The 25,935-nt window shown below is 46.8% G+C and overlaps 1 protein-coding gene across 20 annotated transcripts in view; it reads right to left on the bottom strand.

Moving 5' to 3' along the window:
* The window catches only part of LOC137331694 (kyphoscoliosis peptidase-like), a 273,350-nt gene that overhangs the window by 175,149 nt on the left and 72,266 nt on the right, over positions 1 to 25,935 (bottom strand). For 14 of the 20 annotated variants that reach the window (XM_067995661.1, XM_067995663.1, XM_067995668.1 and 11 more), the window contains 5 exons: positions 18,113 to 18,172; positions 14,046 to 14,111; positions 8,838 to 8,897; positions 4,643 to 4,708; positions 582 to 629 (listed from right to left, as the gene is read on the bottom strand). In XM_067995661.1, coding sequence (XP_067851762.1) covers positions 582 to 629; positions 4,643 to 4,708; positions 8,838 to 8,897; positions 14,046 to 14,111; positions 18,113 to 18,172 — 300 coding nt within the window. The remainder of the gene's footprint in view (positions 1 to 581; positions 630 to 4,642; positions 4,709 to 8,837; positions 8,898 to 14,045; positions 14,112 to 18,112; positions 18,173 to 25,935) is intronic. The other 6 variants (XM_067995665.1, XM_067995678.1, XM_067995679.1 and 3 more) reach the window with 3 other exon arrangements.

Raw genomic sequence — 25,935 nt, 5'->3', positions numbered from 1 at the left:
CAGACGCAAAGTATTCATTAAGAATCATACCCACATCTTTCTCCTCCGCACATAGGGCACCTTTTTGGTCTCTAATTGGCCCTCTTCTTTCCTTAGTTATCCTCTGGCTCTTTATGTATTTATAAAACATTTTTGGGTTTTCCTTAATTTTACTTGCCAGTATTTTCTCGTGCCCTCTCTTTGCTTTCCTAATTTCCTTTTTAATTTCACCCCTGCACTTTCTATCCTCCTCTAGGCTTTCTGCAGGCTTTATTTCCATTGATTTCAATGAGAGACGTGAGACAGGCTTCGAATGACTTTCACCCATTTTACACAATCGCACAAAGACAAGATCTATTCTCAATGTATTATTCGGCTAATAATTGTAGTTAAACAGATACAAAATCCAATTGATGTCAGGTAAACATTGAGCGAGTTCATTGCTAATTGTTGAAAGCTTAATTGCTATTCAGGCTGAAGATCAGAACCCTCAATTGATTTCCTTGCAAATCGCCTGTCCAACTCCCTCTTAAAATCACTGGCTGTACAATCTACTTACTGTACAAGGAAACCTACATAGTGAATATCACGTTATATGTTACCTCTCTGGTCGAAAGAAGTGGCACTTTCTGTTTCCTGTGCTTGCCTTTCTGTATAAAGTTTGAATAATTTTTCGTTATTTAATTCTGTGAAATAAACCGAACACTGTGACGAGCAAAACTTAGCATTTTTGTATCAACACAAAATTTAGTCGTCTCATTGCGATGGGAATATAACGTGTGAAATTGGGCCGTGTAGCGCCCGTTGTTTCGGTGCTACACGGCTACTCCAACATCCAAATGGCGTCTTGGATGCGCACGCACGTTTCCTGTGTGACGTGTGCCAGACGCCATCTTGGTTAGCGCAGGCGCAGATAACGAACGCTGGAATCATGTAAAGTAGGGAGAAAATGGCTTCAATCAGTGTGCAGCGCTGATTTAAAGTGATAGACACCATTTTGGGACTTAACACTCAACTCAACACAGTCTTAACCCCGACCATCTGAACCTGTCTTAGAGTGCCTGGAGGACCCCCCACCAGCACTATTTAAAGGGATCATGCAGGATTTACAGGCTGGTAGCTGGATTATTGCTTTTGGCTGCCGAGACATTTGTAACTGTTTTTGCAGGTCTCCTAGACTCCAATACTAGGACGCAGGGACATAGCCTAACATTTAGAGCCAGGAAGTGCAGGAGTGAAGTTAGGAAATGCTTCTACACGCGAAGGGTGGGAGAAGTTTGGAACGCTCTTCTGCAGACAGCAGTTGATGCTAGCTCACTTGTGAATGTTAAATCTGAGATTGATAGATTTCTGTGAACCAAGGGTATTCAGGGATATGGGGCTAAGGCGAGTATTTGGAGTTATGTCACAGGTCCACCATGATCTCATTGAATGGTGGAACAGGCTCGAGGCGCTAAATGTCACTGCCACGTGCTGCCTCTTGATATGCACCACCTTCTCCTGCAAGAAAGCGGGATGTGTGTCTGGGTGATGTGCCTGTCATGGTTGAATAGCTGCCAGTGTGTGTGGCCTGTGAGTTGTGGGTGGGCGACTTGAAGCAGTGGTAATGTGTAAGGGTAAGAGGGAGCATCTGATTGGAAGAGTTGAGTACTGATGGAAAGAGTTTATTGGTATGTGGGTGATGGGGGTGTAGTGCATGGTGTAGTTGGTAGGAGACACCACTGGACAGTTGACCTCACTCACCTTGACCACTCATGTCAAAGCATTGATCTTCTTCCTGCACTGCATTCATGTTCATGATGCTGTGCGCTTGGCATTGACTTCATCCCCCGCTGCCTCCCACTGCCTTTTGGGTATTTGTCTGGAGGGCCTCTTGCCCTCCTGCGGATATGGGATGTCCCTCCTTCTGTCCACCTTTTGCACCAAGGGTCTCTTTTGCATCAGCAGAGAACCTTGGTGCACGCACTCTCGCAGGCCTGGTACAAACTCAGATCAGCAGATTGGCGAGGTCTGGTGTGCAGATTTGAGGACGTGGGATTTAGTAGTGCGCAACCTTTATTCACTGTTTTAACATGACTCATCAGTGTGTAAACATCGGGATGGGAGCTGTATCTGTGTTTTACGTGTGCGATGTCTGATCTCCGTTCAGACTCCGTGCAGACAGTAGACTGTTATTTTCAGCAAATAGCAGGTACCAGCTACCTTTAAGAGATTTCTAAGCCACATCCTCTCTTAAAGAGATTTGAGCTCCCCCTGGTGGTGGAGAGTGTGAATTACATTGATTCCACGTGCAAGGCCCGGAATGGAAACTTACATCAAAGACTTTCCATCAATTCAAAATATTATAAAGCAGGATATTCCTTAATCTTTTTATATTTTAACATTGGTTCGACAAGGCCACTAATCAACAAAGGAGCTGGACCCAAGATGTGGGACTCTGGATACTAGAGATTAAAGCTCACATAGATCGGGGTCAGTGTTTGATGGACATAAGAACATAAGAACATAAGAAATTGGAGCAGGAGTAGGCCAATCGGCCCCTCGAGCCTGCTCCGCCATTCAATAAGATCATGGCTGATCTGATCCCAACCACAAATCTAAAGAACACAAGAAGTCGGAGCAGGACCCGGCCACATAGCCCCTGGGCCCTCTCCGCCACCCACAGGGCATTGACCGATCCGAACTCAGCTTCATGTCCAATTTCCTGCCCGCTCCCCATAACCCCTAATTCCCTTTACTTCTAGGAAACTGTCTATTTCTGTTTTAAATTTATCTAATGATGTAGCTTCCACAGCTTCCTGGGGCAGCAAATTCCACAGACCTACCACCCTCTGAGTGAAGAAGTTTCTCCTCATCTCAGTTTTGAAAGAGCAGCCCCTTATTCTAAGATTATGCCCCTTATTCTAAGATTATGGACGGTTGATATTGGGCTCTGAAGTTTCACATTGGATCCCTCAAAGTCCACACTCTCATTTAGAAAAACGACCTGTTGCCCTGTTAGCTGGTTGTCTCAGGCAGACCTGCGCACTGACAGTGGGAGTGCACATTCTGTATTCATTCTGATTAAAATTCAGGACAAAATAACCCCCTTCCCCTTTAAACTTGTAGAGGAAGCTTAAGGTGGGTCAACATCCTGGAACTTTCTTACTTAACAGCACTGTGGGAGAACCTTCACCACACGGACTGCAGCGGTTCAAGAAGGAGGCTCACCACCACCTTCTCAAGGGCAATTAGGGATAGAACCTAGGAATAGGAGTCGGCCATTCAGCCCCTCGAGCCTGTTCTGCCATTCAATGAGATCATGACTGATCTGTATCCTAACTCCATCCACCTGTCTTAGCTCCATATCTCTTAATACCCTTGGCTAGCCAAAATCTATCGATCATAGATTTAAAATTATTAATTGAGCTAGCATCTACTGCTTTTTGTGGGAGAGAGTTCCACACTTTTACCACCCTTTGTGTGAAGAAGCGTTTCCTAACTTCTCTCCTGAATGGCCTGGCTCTGATTTTAAGGTTATGTCCCCTTGTCCTAGACTCCCCCACCAGCAGAAAAAGTTTCTCTCTATCTACCCTATCAGTTCCTTTCAAAATCCTAAAATCTTCAATCAGATAACCCTTTAAGATTCTATATTCCAGGGAATACAAGCCTAGTTTATGTAATCTCTCTTTACAGTGTAATCCTTGGACCCCTGGTAACATCCTGGTGAATCTGCACTGCACTCCTTCCAAGGCTAATATATCCTTCCTAAGGAGCGGTGCCCAGAACTGTACATAGTACTCCAGATGTGGTCTAACCAGGGCTTTGTACAGCTGTAGCAAAACTTCCTCCCCTTTACATTCTAGCTGTCTAGTTATAAAGGCGAACATTCCATTAGCCTTTTCGATTATTTTTTGTGGGCATTAAATGCTGGCCTTGCCAGTGACGCTCACATCCCTACAATGAATAAAAAATTAATCAGGGGAAGGTCAGCCTGTGTGCTTCGCTGGAGTGAATTCCTAAACCCATTCTTTATGCGAGGATTTATTGCAGCTCACACCGAGAGGAGGTCTCCCCTCAATATGCTTTGTTCGTGATGATTTATTTAATGTAATGTTCAGAAAACTTTACAGGGCTGAAATTCCAGGGGTTCCATAACTCGAGCAGGAAAACTCCATAGAAACAGATCGCCATTGGTTCTGGGAGTTTCCTCTTTGACTTGCGATGGGTGGGACCTCTGATAAATGATGGAACTAGGGCCGAGTCCGGGTTGAGATGTCCCTACGTCAGGAGCTCTCCCTCCTTCGCGTCAGTCGGGACCCATCGCCTCAGTGGAGAAGCTGGTACACCGAGTGAGGTGAGACATACCAGGGATGATGTAGTCCCTATCAGTGAGGTCCAGACCAAGGAAGTAGCTGAAGAAATGGATCCTAATTTTTTCTTTTAAGAAGGGAGCTCAGCCTCTTAACACAGGGGGCTGAGGAGGATATGATCAGGGTCAGGGTGGGGTACTGGGAGGGGGTCGTTTACCTGGGCAGGAATCCTCTGATTATCCCGACAAATAGACAAATGGTTCATGAGTGCCAGATACCTATGTCACATTGGGCTTACTCGCATTTAACTTCTCACTAAAATTACAATCTCTCTCACGCTTTGTTCTTTGCGGTTCAGTTTTTAACCCTACCTTGCTCACGAATGCTGCCTTCCGGACATCTGCCTATTCTCCCAGATGAGACGACTTCAGGACTAGCTGATTAAATCAATAAAATTAAAGGGTCAGTTTTAGTCATTACTCAGCAAACTTCACAGGAGGAGTTTTGCCTTTACTGAGCTGTGGCTCAGTGGGTAGCAATCTCGTCTCTGGGTCATAGAAGATCATAAGTTCATGTCCCACTCCAGAGACTTGAGCACATACTCTAGGCTGATATTCCAGTGCAGTACCGAGGGGGTGCTGCACTGCCAGAGGTGCCCTCTTTTGAATGATACATTAATCCGAGGCCCTATCTGCTCTCAGGTGGATGTAAAAGATCCCACGGCACTAATTTGAAGAAGAGCAAGGAGTTCTCCACGGTGTCCTGGCCAATATTTATCCCTCAACTAATATCACTAAAACAGATTATCTGGTCAATTATCACACTGCTGTTTGTGGGATCTTGCTGTGCAAATTAACTGCTGAGTTTCTCAACATTACAACATTGACTACGCTTCAAAAGTACTTTATTGGCTGTGAAGCACTTTGGGATGTCCAGAGGTTGTGAAAGGTTCTATATAAATGAAAATCTTTCCTTCTTTACCGCCTGGGCTTTAAGCATCGGCTGGGTGGAGTTCGGGGAGGGAAATCTGGCGGAGAGATTCACTCCCCCATAACTGAGCCTGTCTGCCTCTCCTTCTATTTAAATTAATGTGTGTAGTACCAGGTGGGCCTCTAATAGGGGTATGGAATGCTTCTCACCCCATTGTTCCCTCTGCAACACCCAGGCGATGGTCAAAGTCCAGAGGGTGAGGTGAAAATCGAACCCAACACCTTTTACAGCACCAACGGCAGACATTTGATCAGCACTGCAAGTTTTGATTCTTATAGAGACACAGTTGGTGGGACGTGATTAGGAATATATACTTTGTGACTAATGTGCTGCTAAGAAATAAAATTCTGATGAGAAACCATCAGCAGCACAAGATTGTTTAGAATTGTTGAATAAGCTTGTCTATTGCTCAGCGCTGAGTTGAGAACTGCAGGTCCTGGAAAGGTTTTCGGAACTGGAGAAATCTGCTACAGTGAGACAGCTTCCATCTGCAGCCGGGCAGTGTCTGTGTATATTAAAGTGGTATTATCTTGACAGAAGAATTGCTTAGCAAACCTTATTTACAGACATACAGACAAAAACAAAAGAACTTGCGTTAATACAGAACCTTTCACGACCTCAGGATGACCTGAAGCTCATTACAGCCAATGAAGTATAATCTCTGTTGTAATGTAGGAAACATGGCTGCAAATTGCTCACAGCAAAGTCCCACAAACAGCAATGAGATAAATGTCCAGATAATCTGTTTCAGTGATGTTGGTTGAGGGAGGAATACTGCCATTGGATCTTTTACATCCACCTGAGAGGGCAGATGGGGCCTTGGTTTAACATCTCATCTGAAAGTTGGCACCTCCAACAGTGCTGTACTCCCTCAGTACTGCACTGGAGTGTCAGCCTGGATTTTGTACTCAAGTCTCTGGAATGCCCTTCTGACTTGGAGGGGAGAGTACTACTAACTGAGCCAAGGCTAAGTGGTCCCCATGCCCACTTCTTTGGCCAGGAGTCTTCCCCCTGCACAATGGACACTTTCTCCCATCTTCAGAATTCTCGTTCCACCTGGACCCCTCCCTCTGGCCTCTCACCCTCTCTTGATCTTTTCATTGCGAACTGCTGGCGTGACATCGGCCATCTCAATTTCTCTAATCCCCTCACTCACTCTAACCTACCTCCCTCTGAACTCACGCACTCCGTTCTCTCAGGTCCAACCCTGACATTGTCATTAAACCTGCTGACAAGGGCGGCGTGTTGTAGTTTGGTGAACAGACCTCTACCGTGCGGAGGCTGCACGCCATCTCTCCGACACCTCCTCCTATCTCCCCCTGGACCACGACCCCACTGCCAAACATCAAGCCATAGTTTCCCAGACAGTCACTGACCTCATCTCCTCTGGAGATCTTCCCTCCACAGCCTCCAACCTCATAGTCCCCCAACCCCCCACAGCCCGCTTCTCCCTCCTTCCCAAGTTCCACAAACAGGACTGCCCCGGGAAACCCATTGCTTCAGCCTGCTCTTGCCCCACGGAACTTATTTCCTCCTATCTTGACTCCATTTTTTCTCCCCTTGTTCAGACTCTTCCGACACCCTCGGCCACTTTAACAGTTTCCAGTTCCCCGGCCCTAATTGTTTCCTTTTCACCATGGATGTCCAGTCCCTCTACACCTCCATCCCCCACCAGGACGTCCTTAAACGGAGGCCCAACCAGTCCCCATCCACCACCACCCTCCTCTGCCTGGCTGAACTTGTTCTTACGTTGAACAACTTCACCTTTGACTCCACTCACTTCCTCCAAATAAAAGGTGTCGCTATGGGAACTCTGTATGGGTCCCAGCTACGCCTGCCTTTTTGTGGGATATGTGGAACATTCCTTGTTCCAGCCCTACTCAGGTGCCCTCCCTCACCTCTTTTTCCGGTACATTGATGACTGTACCAGTGCTGCTTCCTGCTCTCTCCCCGAACTGGTAAATTTCTTCAACTTTGCTTCTAATTTCCACCCTTCCCTTGCCTTCACAGGGTCCATCTCCGACTCTTCCTTCCCTCGAGTTCTCTATCTCAATTTCTAGGAATAGCCTGTCAACTAATATCTATTATAAGCCCACCAACTCCCACAGCTATCTTGATTACACTTCCTCCCACCCCACTTCCTGTCAGGACTCTATTCCCTTCTCCCAGTTTCTCTGTCTCTGTTGCATCTATTCTGACGATACCACCTTCCACACCAGTGCTTCCGATATCTCTTCATTTTCCTCAACTGAGGATACCCCTCCACTGTAGTTGACAGGGCCCTCGACCGTGTCCGTCCTATTTCCGCACTTCTGCCCTCACCCCTTCCCCTCCGTCCCAGAACCATGATAGGGTCCCCCTTGTCCTCACCTTCCACCCCACCAGCCTCCACATTCAACAGATCATCCTCTGCCATTTCCACCACCAAATACATCTTCCCCTCCCCTTTCAGCATTCCGAAGGGACCGCTCCCTCCGCGATACCCTGGTCCACTTTTCCATAACCCCCAACACCCGCTCTCCTCCCCACGGCACCTTCCCGTGCGAGTGCAGGAGATACAACACCTGCCCTTTCACCTCCTCCCTTCCCACTGTCCAGGACCCCGAACACTCTTTCTAGGTGAAACAGTGATTTACTTGTACTTCTTTCAATTTATTAGACTGTATTCGCTGCTCACAATGCGGTCTCCTCTACATTGGGGAGACCAAACGCAGACTGGGTGATCGCTTTGCTGAACTCCTCCGCTCTGTCCACAAGCGTAACCCTGACCTGCCGGTCGTTTGCCATTTTAATTCCCCGTCCCACTCCCACTCTGACCTCTCTGTCCTCAGCCCCTTACACTGTTCCAATGAAGCTCAACATAAGCTCGAGGAACAGCCCCTCATCTTTTGTATAGGCACTTTACAACCTTCCGAACTCAACACTGATTTCAATAACTTCAGATCATAACCACTGCTCCCATTTTTTCAGACAGCAGGTGCTGGTAATGGTTCTGCTGCTGCCATTTACAGCTACTCCTGATCAATCATTTTATACTTAACTTGTCCCATTCCCACCCTCCTTGCCTTGCACCATCATCCCTTCTGTCATTTAATCACTCCTGCCTTCCACCCTATCACACACCTTCCCTTTTGTTCTTCCCTCCCCTCCTTTTCCCTGGTTCTGTACTTTCTTAAAAACTCATTAAGCTTCAACTTCTTCCAGTTCTGACGAAGGGTCATCGAACTGAAACATTAACTCTGTTTCTCTCTCCACAGATGCTGCCTGACCTGCTGAGTATTTCCAGCATTTTCTGTTTTTATTTCAGATTTCCAGCATTCGCAGAATTTTGCTTTTGACCCAATGCTGACACTTCTTTGGTCACTGACTGCTTCACTAGTGGTTGTGGATGCCTGTCTTTCGTTTGTAAAGAGGGACCTCCCCAAATAGTTGTTGTTTTCCTTTCCCACTGCAGCTAAATAATTAAATAGAGAGATCGCTGCATAAAGACATTTGTTCTATAAACAATTGCTGCTTTCAAATTCTCAGTAGAAGCAAAAAAACAGTCAGGGTCCTGTAATCATTTATTTCCTTTACCTCTTTGTCTGTCTCTCTGACATTCTCTTCCTCTGTGTTTTTCTCTCTCTATGCATCTCTCTGAAATAAGAACAGGTATTTGTTAATAGTTTTCCTGCCAAAACTTGGTGCAAAAAAATCTAAAGTTCATATTCCAACTTGTTTTGAAATCATTTGGAAAAGCAAACAACTAATTTTTGCTGGACTTTTCAGAAAGACCTGAAAATTGGCGAAGAGAATCATTCTGATGCCTGCTGGAGATTTTTCATGGTGCATGTTCTCAGAGTGTTACATTCTGGGAAATCTGAGCAGTGGTTCAGTTGTTACCTCAGCAGGCATGGCGATAGCTCCTGGTTGAATATCAACACAAACCATGGTCTTTTCAGAGATGCTGAGGTCTCTGTTAATATGTTAATAAATTATTCAATGGGATAAATAATTATAAATGAATTTATTCATTTTATAATGAAACATGTTATTTTTTAAACTATGTTTATGGACAATGTCGTACAAACATCCAAAATGTGCTCCAGTGTCGGGCTGTACAGAACATGCAGTGAAGTGGGACGGGCAATAGGACACCAGTCACCCAGCATTCTACCTGCGTTATACAATGTGATGCAGTCAGTGGCAGTCAGGCTGGAGACAGGCAGTGTGGCCTTCAAACACTGCTTGACAACGCAGTGATAGATAGTTACCAACGTATAGTGAGCGCAGGAATAATATTCTAGAGTTGAGATAATGCACAGCGCTAACACTCCCGAATTCAGACATCACGCAGTGCAAACAACAACAACAATTGCATTTCTATAGCAGCTTTAACGTAGTAAAGCATCCCAAGGTGCTTCACAGGTGTGTTATCAAACAAAACTTGACATCGAGCCATGTAAGGTGATAATCTAACAGCTTGGTGAAGGAGGTATATTTTAAGGAGCGTCAAAGGAGGAGAGAGATAGAGAGGTTTAGGGAGAGAATTCCAGATCTAGGCAGCTGAAAGCACGACCATCAATGGTGAAGTGATGGAAATGGGGGATGAGGCAAGAATTGGAAGAGTGAAGAGATCTCGGAGGGTTGTAGGGCTGGAGGAGGTTACAGAGATAGGGAGGGGCGAGGCCATGGAGGGATTTGAAAATAAGGATAAGAATTTTAAAATCGAGGCGTTCCCGGACCGGGAGCCAATGTTGGTCAGCGAGCACAGTGGTGATGGGAGAATGGGACTTGGTGCGAGTTAGGATAAAGGCAGCAGGGTTTTGGATAAGCTCAAGTTTTTGGAGAGTGGAAGATGGGAGGCCGGCCAGGAGAGCATTGGAATAGTCCAGGCTAGAGGTAACAAAGGCATGGGTGAGGGTTTCAAAGCAGATGAATTGAGGCAGGTGTGGAGACGGGCAATGTTATGGAGGTGGAAGTAGGCCATCTTTGTGATGGAGCGGATATGTAGTCGGAAGCTCATCTCAGGGCCAAATAGGACATCAAGGTTGCGAACGGCCAGGTTCAGCCTCAGACAGTGGCCAGGGAGACAGATGGAGTCGGTGGCTAGGGAACGGAGTTTGTGACAGGGACCAAGGGCAATGGCTTCGGACTTCCCAACATTAAGTTGGAGGAAATATTTGCTCATCCAGTAACGGATGTCGGACAAGCAATGTGACAAATCAGAGATGGTCGATGGGTCGAGAGAGGTGGTGGACAGGTATATCTGGGTGTCTTCAGAGTACATGTGAAATCTGATGTTGTATTTTCGAATGATGTCGCCGAGGGGCAGCATGTAGATGAGAAATAGGAGGGGTCAAGGATAGATCCTTGGGGGTCTCCAGAGGTAATGGTGCAGGAGAGGGAAGAGAAGTCATTGCAGGTGATTCCCTGGCTACAACTGGATAGATAAAAATGGAACCGGGCGTTCAGACAACACACAGCGCTAACACTCCCGAGTTCAGACAACACACAGCGCTAACACTCCCGAGTTCAGACAACACACAGCGCTAACACTCCCGAGTTCAGACAACACACAGCGCTAACACTCCCGAGTTCAGACAACACACAGCGCTAACACTCCCGAGTTCAGACAACACACAGCGCTAACACTCCCGAGTTCAGACAACACACAGCGCTAACACTCCCGAGTTCAGACAACACACAGCGCTAACACTCCCGAGTTCAGACAACACACAGTGCTAACACTCCCGAGTTCAGACAACACACAGCGCTAACACTCCCGAGTTCAGACAACACACATATATTTTAACATTGGTTCGACAAGCCACAAACCAACAAAGGAGCTGGACCCAAGATGTGGGACCCTGAATACTAGAGATTAAAGCTCACATAAATCAGGGTCAGTGTTTGATGGACGGTTGATATTGGGCTCTGAAGTTTCACATTGGATCCCTCAAAGTCCACAGTCTTGTTTGGAAAAGAGACCTGTTGTCCTGTTAGCTGGTTTTCTCAGACAGACCTGCGCACTGACAGTAGGAGTGCACATTCTGTAATCATTTGCGCTGCACTCCTTCCAAGACAAAATATCCTTTCTAAGATGGTGCCCAGAACTGTACACATAACTCCAGGTGTGGTCTAACCAGGGCTTTGTGTAGTTGTAGCAAAACTTTCTCCCCATTATATTCTAGCCCACTAGTTTGATTATATTTTTGCGGGCAATAAATACCAGCCTTGCCAGCGATGCCCACATCCCAACAATGAATAAAACATTAATCAGAAACTTTACAGGGCCAAAATTCCTGGGGTTCCATAACTCGCGCAGGAAAGCTCCAGGAAAACAGATCTCCATTGGTTCTGGGAGTTTCCTCTTTGTGAGGGGTCAGACCTCTGACAGATGATGGAACTATGGTGGAGCCTGGGTTGAGGTGTCCCTTACGTCAGGAGCTCTCCCTCCATTGGCTCAGTTAAGACCCATTGTATCAGTGGAGAGGATATTATGCCCTGTGAGGTGAGACATACCAGGGATGATGTAATCCCTATCAGTGGGGTCCAGACCGGGGAAACAGCTGAAGAAATGGATCCGAATTTTTTTTTAGAAGGGCGATCAGCATCTTGACACGGGGGCTGAGGAGGATATGATCAGGGTCGGGGTGGGGGGTGGGTCAGATTACACAGACAGATGGAGAAAGAGACCCGAAAGGCAGAGAGAGAGAGAGAGAATGTCCAGTTGTATTAAAAACAGATAACTTTTTTTTTTCCCTGCTGGTGGGGTTACGTGTAGTGTGACATGAACCCAAGATCCCGGTTGAGGCCGTCCTCATGCGTGCGGAACTTGGCTATCAATTTCTGCTCGACGATTTTGCGTTGTCGTGTGTCTCGAAGGCCGCCTTGGAGAACGCTTACCTGAAGATCGGAGGCTGAATGTCCTTGACTGCTAAAGTGTTCCCTGACTGGGAGGGAACCCTCCTGTCTGGCGATTGTTGCGCGGTGTCCGTTCATCCGTTGTCGCAGTGTCTGCATGGTCTCGCCAATGTACCATGCTTTCCTGCAACATTTGAGGTAGACAACGTTGGCCGAGTCACAGGAGTATGAACCATGTACCTGGTGGGTGGTGTCCTCTCGTATGATGGTGGTATCTGTGTCGATGATCTGGCATGTCTTGCAGAGGTTGCCGTGGCAGGGTTGTGTGGTGTCGTGGACGCTGTTCTCCTGAACGCTGGGTAATTTGCTGCGAACGATGGTCTGTTTGAGGTTGGGTGGCTGTTCACTGCACAGGACCTCCAACCAACACTATACACCAGATACATCAACGGCATTTTCTTCCTATGGACCCATGGCGAAGAATCACTGAAGAGACTACACAATAACATCAACAAGTTCCATCCCACCATCAAACTCACCGTGGACTACTCCTCAGAATCGGTTTCTTTCTTGGACACACAAATCTCCATCAAAGACGGGCACCTCAGCACCTCACTCTACCGCAAGCCCACGGACAACCTCACGATGCTCCACTTTTCCAGCTTCCACCCTAACCACGTCAAAGAGGCCATCCCCTATGGACAGGCCCTGTGAATACACAGGATCTGCTCAGACAAGGAGGAACGCGATGGACACCTACAGACGCTGAAAGACGCCCTCGTAAGAACGGGATATGACGCTCGACTTGTCGATCTACAGTTCCGACGGGCCACAGCGAAGAATCGCATAGACCTCCTCAGAAGACAAACACGGGACGCAACCAACAGAGTACCCTTCGTCGTCCAGTACTTCCTCGGAGCGGAGAAACTACGCCATGTTCTCCGCTGCCTTCAACATGTCATCGATGATGACGAGCACCTCGCTAAGGCCATCCCTACGCCTCCACTACTCACCTTCAAACAGCCACCCAACCTCAAACAGACCATCGTTCGCAGCAAATTACCCAGCTTTCAGGAGAACAGCGTTCACGACACCACATAACCCTGCCACGGTAACCTCTGCAAGACATGCCAGATCATCGACACGGATACCACCATCACACGAGAGGACACCACCCACCAGGTACATGGTTCATACTCCTGTGACTCGGCCAACGTTGTCTACCTCAAATGTTGCAGGAAAGGATGCCCCGGAGCAAGGTACATTGGCGAGACTATGCAGACACTGCGACAACAGATGAACGGACACCGCGCAACAATCACCAGACAGGAGGGTTCCCTCCCAGTCAGGGAACACTTTAGCAGTCAAGGACATTCAGCCACCGATCTTCGGGTAAGCGTTCTCCAAGGCGGCCTTCGAGACACACGACAACGCAAAATCGTCGAGCAGAAATTGATAGCCAAGTTCCGCACACATGAGGACGGCCTCAACCGGGATCTTGGGTTCATGTCACGCTACACGTAACCCCACCAGCGGAAAAAAAAGTTATCTGTTTTTAATACAACTGGACATTCTCTCTCTCTCTCTCTGCCTTTCGGGTCTCTTTCTCTATCTGTCTGTGTAATTTGACCCATTGTGTATTCAGTACACTGGGACCTACTATTTTCCGTGGCTAACCTGTCTGAACACCAACGACACCTTTGATTGGTGTGATCGTGTCCCAGCCTAATATAAGATATGCGATTTGTGAACCTTTCACTCACTCACCTGACGAAGGAGATAATCTCCGAAAGCTTGTGATTTTCAAATAAAACTGTTGGACTATAACCTGGTGTTGCAAGCTTCCTACATCACATTGGGTTTATTCGCATCTAACTTCTCACTAAAATTACGATCTCTCTCGTGCTTTGTTCCTTGCGGTTCAGTTTTTAACCCTACCTTGCTCACGTACGCTGCCGTCCGGATATCTGCCTGTTCTCCCAGATGAGACGACTTCAGGACTAGCTGATTAAATCAATAAAATTAAAGGGTCAGTTTTAGACATCACTCAGCAAATGTCACAGGAGGAGTTTTGCCTTTACTGAGCTGTGGCTCAGTGGGTAGCACTCTCCTCTCTGGGTCATAGAAGATCATGAGTTCAGGTCCTACCCCAGAGACTGAAGCACATAATCTCGACTGATATTCTAGTGTAATACTGAGCGAGTGCTGCACTGTCAGAGGTGCTGTCTTTTGGATGAACTGAGGCCCCACCTGCCCTCTCAGGTGGATGTTAAAGATCCCACAGCCACTATTTAAAAAAGAGCAGCGGAGTTCTCTCCAGAGTCCTGGCCTATATTTATCCCTCAACTAATATCACTAAAACAGATTGTCTGGTCATTTATCACACTGCTGTTTGTGGGATCTTGCTGTGCAAATTAACTGCTGTGTTTCTCAACATTACAACATTGACTACGCTTCAAAAGTACTTTATTGGCTGTGAAGCATTTTGGGATGTCCAGAGGTTGTGAAAGGTTCTATATAAATGAAAATCTTTCCTTCTTTACCGCCTGGGCTTTAAGCATCGGCTGGGTGGAGTTCGGGGAGGGAAATCTGGCGGAGAGATTCACTCCCCCATAACTGAGCCTGTCTGCCTCTCCTTCTATTTAAATTAATGTGTGTAGTACCAGCTGGGCCTCTAATAGGGGTATGGATGCTTCTCACCCCATTGTTCCCTCTGCAACACCCAGGCGATGGTCAAAGTCCAGAGGGTGAGGTGAAAATCGAACCCAACACCTTTTACAGCACCAACGGCAGACATTTGATCAGCACTGCAAGTTTTGATTCTCATAGAGACACAGTTGGTGGGACGTGATTAGGAATATATACTTTGTGACGAATGTGCTGCTAAGAAATAAAATTCTGATGAGAAACCATCAGCAGCACAAGATTGTTTAGAATTGTTGAATAAGCTTGTCTATTGCATTCTGCAATGTGTTGGGGTGTCAGTGCACTGCCTCTAATATAACTCCACTTTTCAGGATCCACTCAATATTGTGCTGCCTTCCTCAGCCGGGCGATTCTGAGTTATGTTTCTTTAAAGGTGTCTTGCATTCTGAAAAAAATGTTTGGATTAAGCTATTTGATCCTTGCAAAGGACATTCGATGAGTTTGGGTTTTAGCAGTCACACATATCGGTCATCCAATGTCGTGGGAAATTCTCTAACACAAACAATTAAACAACTAACGGGAGGAGGAGGCTCTGCAAACATCCCCATCCTCAATGATGGCGGAGTCCAGCACCTGAGTGCAAAAGACAAGGCTGAAGCGTTTGCAACCATTTTCAGCCAGAAGTGCCGAGTGGATGATCCATCTCGGCCTCCTCCCAACATCCCCACCATCACGGAAGCCAGTCTTCGGCCAATTCGATTCACTCCACATGATATCAAGAAACGGCTGAGTGCACTGGATACAGCAAAGGCTATGGGCCCCGACAACATCCCAGCTGTAGTGCTGAAGACTTGTGCTCCAGAACTAGCTGCACCTCTCGCCAAGCTGTTCCAGTACAGCTACAACACTGGTATCTACCCGACAATGTGGAAAATTGGCCAGGTATGTCCTGTCCACAAAAAGCAGGACAAATCCAATCCGGCCAATTACCGCCCCATCAGTCTACTCTCAATCATCAGCAAAGTGATGGAAGTTGTCGTCGACAGTGCTATCAAGCGACACTGACTCACCAATAACCTGCTCACCGATGCTCAGTTTGGGTTCCGCCAGGACCACTCGGCTCCAGACCTCATTACAGCCTTGGTCCAAACATGGACAAAAGAGTTGAATTCTAGAGGTGAGGTGAGAGTGACTGCCCTTGACATCAAGGCAGCATTTGACCGAGTGTGGCACCAAGGAGCCCGAGTAAAATTGAAGTCAATGGGAATCGGGGGGAAAACTCTCCAGTGGCTGGAGTCATACCTAGCACAAAGGAAGATGGTAGTGGTTGTTGGAGGCCAATCATCTCAGCCCCAGGACATTGCTGCAGGAGTTCCTCAGGGCAGTGTCCTAGGCCCAACCATCTTCAGCTGCTTCATCAATGACCTTCCCTCCATCATAAGGTCAGAAATAGGGATGTTTGCTGATGATTGCACAGTGTTCAGTTCCATTTGCAACCCCTTAAATAATGAAGCAGTCCGAGCCTGCATGCAGCAACACCTGGACAACATCCAGGCTTGGGCTCATAAGTGGCAAGTAACATTCGCGCCAGATAAGTGCCAGACAATGACCATCTCCAACAAGAGAGAGTCTAACCACCTCCCCTTGACATTCAACGGCATTACCATTGCCGAATCCCCCACCATCAACATCCTGGGGGTCACCATTGACCAGAAACTTAACTGGACCAGCCATATAAATACTGTGGCTACGAGAGCAGGTCAGAGGCTGGGTATTCTGCGGCGAGTGACTCACCTCCTGACTCCCCAAAGCCTTTCCACCATCTACAAGGCACAAGTCAGGAGTGTGATGGAATACTCTCCACTTGCCTGGATGAGTGCAGCTCCAACAACACTCAAGAAGCTGAACACCATCCAAGATAAAGCAGCCCGCTTGATTGGCACCCCATCCACCACCATAAACATTCACTCCCTTCACCACCGGCGCACTGTGGCTGCAGTGTGTACCATCCACAGGATGCACTGCAGCAACTCGCCAAGGCTTCTTCGACAGCACCTCCCAAACCCGCGACCTCTACCACCTAGAAGGACAACAGCAGCAGGCACATGGGATCAACACCACCAGCACGTTCCCCTCCAAGTCACACACCATCCCGACTTGGAAATATATCGCCGTTCCTTCATCGTCGCTGGGTCAAAATCCTGGAACTCCCGACCTAACAGCACTGTGGGAGAATCTTCACCACACGGACTGCAGCGGTTCAAGAAGGCGGCTCACCACCACCTTCTCAAGGGCAATTAGGGATGGGCAATAAATTCTGGCCTCGCCAGCGACGCCCACATCCCGTGAACGAAAAAAAAACACAGACTCACAATCGTTAAGCTCTTGTAAAGCCGTGAAACGTGCAAGGGAGTCTGGGGCAGCGGTTTATACAGTCATTTTTCTGGTAATGCAGCCTTCCGCATGGAGCAATGTGTGAGGGAGAGGAGAGGGAGATGGCTGATGGGGACTGATGAGTATCCCAAACCCTTCAGAAGCACTGAGTTGAGAACTGCAGGTCCTGGAAAGGTTTTCGGAACTGGAGAAATCTGCTACAGTGAGACAGCTTCCATCTGCAGCCGGGCAGTGACTGTGTTTGTTAAAGTGGAATTATCTTGATAGAAGAATCGCTTTGCAAGACTTATTTTCCAGACAAACACAAGGAACTGACATTAATACTGCACCTTTCTCGATCTCAGATTGTCCCAAAGCTCATTGCAGCCAATGAAATAATTTTGAAGTTTAGTCACTGTTGTAATGTAGGAAATGCAGCTGCCAATTTTTATACAGGAAGATCCCACAAACAGCAATGTGATAAACGCCCAGATAATCTGTTTTTGTGATGTTGGTTGAGAGATTAACAGGGACCAGGACACCACTCCTGGTTATCTGCAAAATGCCATCTTGGGATCTTTTACATCCACTTGAGAGGGCAGACAGGGCCTCAGATTAACATCTCATTCGTCAATACAGCACTCCCTCAGTACTGCACTGGAGCATCAGCTTAGATTGTGTGCTCTACTCTCTGGAGTGGGACCTAAACCCACCACTTCTGACTCAGAAGGGAGAGGGCTACCCACTGACCCATTGCTGACACTTCTTTGGTCACTGACTGCTTCACTAGTGGTTGTGGATGCCTGTCTTTCGTTTGTAAAGAGGGACCTCCCCAAATAGTTGTTGTTTTCCTTTCCCACTGCAGCTAAATAATTAAATAGAGAGATCGCTGCATAAAGACATCTGTTCTATAAACAATTGCTGCTTTCAAATTCTCAGTAGAAGCAAAAAAACAGTCAGGTCCTGTAATCATTTATTTCCTTTACCTCTTTGTCTGTCTCTCTGACATTCTCTTCCTCTGTGTTTTTCTCTCTCTGCGCATCTCTCTGAAATAAGAACAGGTATTTGTTAATACTTTTCCTGCCAAAACTTGGTGCAAAAAAATCTAAAGTTCATATTCCAACTTGTTTTGAAATCATTTGGAAAAGCAAACAACTAATTATTGCTGGACTTTTCAGAAAGACCTGAAAATTGGCGAAGGGAATCATTCTGATGCCTGCTGGAGATTTTTCATGGTGCATGTTCTCAGAGTGTTACATTCTGGGAAATCTGAGCAGTGGTTCAGTTGTTACCTCAGCAGGCATGGCGATAGCTCCTGGTTGAATATCAACACAAACCATGGTCTTTTCAGAGATGCTGAGGTCTCTGTTAATATGTTAATAAATTATTCAATGGGATAAATAATTATAAGTGAATTTATTCATTTTATAATGAAATATGTTATTTTTTAAACTATGTTTATGGACAATGTCGTACAAACATCCAAAATGTGCTCCAGTGTCGGGCTGTACAGAACATGCAGTGAAGTGGGACGGGCAATAGGACACCAGTCACCCAGCATTCCACCTGCGTTATATAATGTGATGCAGTCAGTGGCAGTCAGGCTGGAGACAGGCAGTGTGGCCTTCAAACACTGCTTGACAACGCAGTGATAGATAGTTACCAACGTATAGTGAGCGCAGGAATAATATTCTAGAGTTGAGATAACACACAGCGCTAACACTCCCGAATTCAGACAGCACACAGCGCTTACACTCTTGAGTTTTGTGAACGCACAACGCTAACATTCCCAAGTTCAGACAACGCACATCGTTAATTGTCGCGAGTTTTGTCAATGCACGGTGTTATCATTCCCAATTTCAGACAACACATAGCTCTAACAACAACAACAATACCAACAACAATTGCATTTATAAGAACATAAGAACATAAGAAATAGGAGCAGGAGTAGGCCAATCGGCCCCTCGAGCCTGCTCCGCCATTGAGTAAGATCATGGCTGATCTGATCCTAACCTCAAATCTAAATTCATGTCCAATTTCCTGCCCGCTCCCCGTAACCCCTAATTCCCTTTACTTCTAGGAAATTGTCTATTTCTGTTTTAAATTTATCTAATGATGTAGCTTCCACAGCTTCCTGGGGCAGCAAATTCCACAGACCTACTACCCTCTGAGTGAAGAAGTTTCTCCTCATCTCAGTTTTGAAAGAGCAGCCCCTTATTCTAAGATTATGCCCCCTAGTTCTAGTTTCACCCATCCTTGGGAACATCCTTACCGCATCCACCCGATCAAGCCCCTTCACAATCTTATATGTTTCAATAAGATCGCCTCTCATTCTTCTGAACTCCAATGAGTAGAGTCCCAATCTACTCAACCTCTCCTCATATGTCCGCCCCCTCATCCCCTATAGTGCCTTTATATAGTGCCTTTAACGTAGTAAAGCATCCCAAGGCGCTTCACTGGAGCGTTATCAAACAAAATTTGACATCAAGCCACATAAGGTCAGATTATAACAGGTGACATAAAGCTTGGTGAACGAGGTAGGTTTGAAGGAGCGTCAAAGGAAATAGAGGTAGAGAGCAGAGAGGTTTAGGGAGAGAATTCCAAAGCTTAGGGCCCAGGCAGCTGAAGACACAGCCGGTAATGAAGTGATGGAAATCGGGGATACTCAAGAGGCAAGAATTGGAGGAGCGCAGAGATCTCGGAGGGTTGTAGGGCTGGAGGAGGTTACAGAGGTAGGGAGGGGCAAGGCCATGGAGGGATCTGAAAACAAGGATGAGAATTTTAAAATCAAGGCGTTCCCGGATTGGGAGCCAATGTAGGTCAGCAAGCACAGGGGTGATGGGAGAACGGGACTTTGTACGAGTTAGAATATAGACTGCAGAGTTTTGGTTGAGCTCAAGTTTATGGAGGGTGGAAGATGGGAAGCCAGCCACGTGAGCACTGGAATAGTCGAGTCTAGAGGTAACAAAGGTATGGATGAGTGTTTCAGCAACTGATGAGTTGAGGCAGGTGTGGAGACGGGCGATGTTACCGAGGTGGAAGTAGGCGGTCTTTGTGAAGGAGTGGATATGTAGTCGGAAGCTCATCTCAGGGTCAAATAGAACGCCAAGGTTGCAAACGGTCTGGTTCAGCCTCAGACAGTGGCCAGGGAGACAGATGGAGTCGGTGGCTAGGGAACGGAGTTTGTGACGGGACCAAAGGTAATGGCTTCGGTTTTCCCAATATTTAGTTGGAGGAAATATTTGCTAAGCCATTAATGGATGTCGGACAAGCAATGTGACAAATCAGTGGAGTGGTCGAGAGAGGTGTTGTGAGGTGGAGCTGGGTGTCTTCAGAGAACATGTCGAATCTGATGTTGTGTTTTCGGATGATGTCGCCAAGGGCCAGCATGTAGATGAGAAATAGATGGGGCCAAGGATAGATCCTTGGGGGTCTCCAGAGGTAATGGTGCAGGAGGGGAAGAGAAGGCATTGCAGATGATTCTCTGACTAACAGTGGATAGATAAAAATGGAACGAGGCATTCAGACAACACACAGCGCTGTCACTCCCGAGTTCACACAACACACAGCGCTAACACTCCCGAGTTCACACAACACACAGCGCTAACACTCCCGAGTTCACACAACACACAGCTCCAACACTCCCGAGTTCACACAACACACAGCGCTAACACTCCCGAGTTCACACAACACACAGCTCCAACACTCCCGAGTTCACACAACACACAGCGCTGACACTCCCGAGTTCAGAGAACACACAGCTCCAACACTCCCGAGTTCACACAACACACAGCGCTAACACTCCCGAGTTCAGACAACACACAGCGCTAACACTCCCGAGTTCACACAACACACAGTGCTAACACTCCCGAGTTCACACAACACACAGTGCTAACACTCCCGAGTTCAGACAACACACAGCGCTAACACTCCCGAGTTCACACAACACACAGCTCCAACACTCCCGAGTTCACACAACACACAGTGCTAACACTCCCGAGTTCACACAACACACAGCGCTAACACTCCCGAGTTCACACAACACACAGCTCCAACACTCCCGAGTTCACACAACACACAGCGCTGACACTCCCGAGTTCAGAGAACACACAGCTCCAACACTCCCGAGTTCACACAACACACAGCGCTAACACTCCCGAGTTCAGACAACACACAGCGCTAACACTCCCGAGTTCACACAACACACAGTGCTAACACTCCCGAGTTCAGAGAACACACAGTGCTAACACTCCCGAGTTCAGACAACACACAGTGCTAACACTCCCGAGTTCACACAACACACTGCGCTAACACTCCCGAGTTCACACAACACACAGCGCAAACACACCCGAGTTCACACAACACACAGTGCTAACACTCCCGAGTTCAGAGAACACACAGCGCTAACACTCCCGAGTTCAGAGAACACACAGCGCAAACACACCCGAGTTCACACAACACACAGTGCTAACACTCCCGAGTTCACACAACACACAGCGCTAACACTCCCGAGTTCAGAGAACACACAGTGCTAACACTCCCGAGTTCAGAGAACACACAGCGCTAACACTCCCGAGTTCAGAGAACACACAGCGCTAACACTCCCGAGTTCAGAGAACACACAGCGCTAACACTCCCGAGTTCACACAACACACAGTGCTAACACTCCCGAGTTCACACAACACACAGCGCTAACACTCCTGAGTTCAGACAACACACAGTGCTAACACTCCCGAGTTCAGACAACACACAGTGCTAACACTCCCGAGTTCAGACAACACACAGCGCTAACACTCCCGAGTTCAGGCAACACACAGCGCTAACACTCCCGAGTTCAGACAACAGACAGCGCTAACACTCCCGAGTTCAGACAACACACAGCGCTAACACTCCCGAGTTCACACAACACACAGCGCTAACACTCCCGAGTTCAGACAACACACAGCGCTAACACTCCCGAGTTCACACAACACACAGCGCTAACACTCCCGACTTCAGACAACACACAGTGCTAACACTCCCGAGTTCAGACAACACACAGCGCTAACACTCCCGAGTTCAGACAACACACATATATTTTAATATTGGTTCGACAAGCCACAAACCAACAAAGGAGCTGGACCCAAGATGTTGGACTCTGGATACTAGAGATTAAAGCTCACATAGATCGGGGTCAGTGTTTGATGGACGGTTGATATTGGGCTCTGAAGTTTCACATTGGATCCCTCAAAGTCCACACTCTCGTTTGGAAAAGAGACATGTTGCCCTGTTAGCTGGTTTTCTCAGACAGACCTGCGCACTGACAGAAGGAGTGCACATTCTGTATTCATTTGCGCTGCACTCCTTCCAAGACAAATATATCCTTTCTAAGATGGTGCCCAGAACTGTACACAGTACTCCAGGTGTGGTCCAACCAGGGCTTTCCGTAGTTCCAGCAAAACTTTCTCCCCATTATATTCTAGCCCACTAGTTTGATTATATTTTTGCGGGCAATAAATACCAGCCTTGCCAGCGACGCCCACATCCCAACAATGAATAAAACATTAATCAGAAACTTTACAGGGCCAAAATTCCTGGGGTTCCATAACTCGCGCAGGAAAGCTCCAGGAAAACAGATCTCCATTGGTTCTGGGAGTTTCCGCTTTGTGATGGGTCAGACCCCTGACAGATGATGGAACTATGGTGGAGCCTGGGTTGAGGTGTCCCTTACGTCAGGAGCTCTCCCTCCATTGGCTCAGTTAAGACCCATTGTATCAGTGGAGAGGATATTACGCCCAGTTAGGTGAGACATACCAGGGATGATGTAATCCCTATCAGTGGGGTCCAGAACGGGGAAACAGCTGAAGAAATGGATCCATTTTTTTTTTAGAAGGGAGATCAGCATCTTGACACGGGGGCTGAGGAGGATATGATCAGGGTCGGGGTGGGGGGTGGGAGGAGTGGGGGGGGCGTCGTTTACCTGGGCAGGAATCCTCTGATTATCACAACAAACAGACAAATGGTTCATGAGTGCCAGCTTCCTAGGTCACACTGGTGTTTACTCGCATCCAACTTCTCACTACGTTTACGATCTCTCTCTCGCGCTTTGTTCCTTGCAGTTCAGTTTTTAACCCAACCTGGCTCACGTACGCTGTCACAGGAACATAGGAACAGGAGTAGGCCATTCAGCCCCTCGTGCCTGTTCCGCCATTTGATAAGATCATGGCTGATCTGTGATCTAACTCCATATACCTGCCTTTGGCCCATATCCCTTAATACCTGTGGTTGCCAAAAAGCTATCTATCTCAGATTTAAATTTAGCAATTGAGCTAGTATCAATTGCCGTTTGCGGAAGAGAGTTCCAAACTTCTACCATCCTGTGTGTGTAGAAATGTTTTGTAATCACACTCTTGAAAGGTCTGGCTCTAATTTTCAGACTGTGCCCCCTACTCCTAGAATCCCCAACCAGCGGAAATAGTTTCTCTCTATCCACTCTATCCATTCCCCTTAATATCTTATAAACTTTGTTCGGATCACCCCTTAACCTTAGAAACTCTAGAGAATACAACCCCAATTTGTGTGATCTCTCCTCGTAACTTAACCCTTGAAGTCCAGGTATCATTCTAGTAAACCTACGCTGCACTCCCTCCAAGGCCAATATGTCCTTCCGAAGGTGCGGTGCCCAGAACTGCTCTCAGTACTCCAGGTGTGGTCTAACCAGGGTTTTGTATAGCTGCAGCATAACTTCTGCCCCCTTGTACTCTAGTCCTCTAGATATAAAGGCCAGCATTCCATTAGCCTTATTGATTATTTTCTGCACCTCTTCATGACACTTCAATGATCTGTGTACCTGAACTCCTAAGTCCCTTTGGACATCCACTGTTTTTAACTTTTTACCATTTAGAAAGTACCCTGTTCTATCCTTTATTGATCCAAAGTTGATGACCTCACATTTGTCTACTTTGAATTCCATTTGACACAGTTTTGCCCATTCACCTAATCTATCAATATCGCTTTGTAATTTTATGTTTTCATCTACATTGCTTACAATGCCACCAATCTTTGTGTCATTGGCAAACTTAGATATGAGACTTTCTATGCCTTCATCTAAGTCGTTAATAAATATTGTGAATAATTGAGGCCCCAAGACAGATCCCTGCGGGACTCCACCATTCACATCCTGCCAATGTGAGTACCTACCCATTATCCCTACTCTCTGTCGCCTTTCACTCAGCCAACTTCCTAACCAAGTCCGTACTTTTCCCTCGATTCCATGGGCTTCTATCTTAGCTAACAGTCTCTTATGTGGGACTTTATCAAATGCCTTCTGGAAGTCCATATAAATAACATCCAATGACATTCCCCTGTCCACTACTTTAGTCACCTCTTCAAAAAATTCAATCAGGTTTGTCAGGCACGACCTACCTTTCACAAATCCATGCTGGCTCTCTCTGATTAACTGAAAATTCTCGAGGTGTTCAGTCACCCTATCCTTAATTATAGACTCCCGCATTTTCCCCACAACAGATGATAGACTAAATGGTCTCTAATTCCCTGGTTTCCCTCTCTCTCCTTTCTTAAAAAACGGAGTGACATGTGCAATTTTCCAATCTAGAGGGACAGTTCCTGAATCAAAGTTGTCTGGACATCTGCCTGTTCTCCCAGGACTAGCTGCTTAAATCAATAAAATTAAAGGGTCAGTTTTAGTCATTACTCAGCAAACTTCACAGGAGGAGTTTTGCCTTTACTGAGCTGTGACTCAGTGTGTAGCACTCTCCTCTCTGGGTCATAGAAGATCTACAAGTTCATGTCCCACTCCAGAGACTTGAGCACATAATCTTGGCTGATATTCCAGTGCAGTACCTAGGGAATGCTGCACTGTCAGAAGTGCTGTCTTTAGGATGTGATGTTAAACTGAGGCCCCATCTGCCCTCTCAGGTGGATGTAAAAGATTCCACAGTCACTATTTGAAGAAGAGCAGGGGAATCCTGGCCAATATTTATCCCTCAACTAATATCATTAAAACAGATTGTTTTTTCATTTATCACACTGCTGTTTGTGGGATCTTGCTGTGCAAATTAACTGCTGTGTTTCTCAACATTACAACATTGACTACGCTTCAAAAGTGCTTTATTGGCTGTGAAGCACTTTGGGATGTCCAGAGGTTGTGAAAGGTTCTATATAAATGAAAATCTTTCCTTCTTTACCGCCTGGGCTTTAAGCATCGGCTGGGTGGAGTTCGGGGAGGGAAATCTGGTGGAGAGATTCACTCCCCCATAACTGAGCCTGTCTGCCTCTCCTTCTATTTAAATTAATGTGTGTAGTACCAGCTGGGCCTCTAATAGGGGTATGGAATGCTTCTCACCCCATTGTTCCCTCTGCAACACCCAGGCGATGGTCAAAGTCCAGAGGGTGAGGTGAAAATCGAACCCAACACCTTTTGCAGCACCAACGGCAGACATTTGATCAGCACTGCAAGTTTTGATTCTCATAGAGACACAGTTGGTGGGACGTGATTAGGAATATATACTTTGTGACGAATGTGCTGCTAAGAAATAAAATTCTGATGAGAAACCATCAGCAGCACAAGATTGTTTAGAATTGTTGAATAAGCTTGTCTATTGCATTCTGCAATGTGTTGGGGTGTCAGTGCACTGCCTCTAATATAACTCCACTTTTCAGGATCCCCTCAATATTGTGCTGCCTTCCTCAGCCGGGCGATTCTGAGTTATGTTTCTTTAAAGGTGTCTTGCCTTCTGAAAAAAATATTTGGATTAAGCTTTTTGATTCTTGCAAAGGACATTCGATGAGTTTGGGTTTTAGCAGTCAC

This window comes from Heptranchias perlo, chromosome 13 (genome assembly GCF_035084215.1).
Source record: "Heptranchias perlo isolate sHepPer1 chromosome 13, sHepPer1.hap1, whole genome shotgun sequence".
In the NCBI taxonomy this organism is placed as follows: Eukaryota; Metazoa; Chordata; class Chondrichthyes; order Hexanchiformes; family Hexanchidae; genus Heptranchias; species Heptranchias perlo.
Note: the sequence above shows the minus strand (reverse complement) of the source record. Positions and strands in the feature narration are given on the sequence as shown.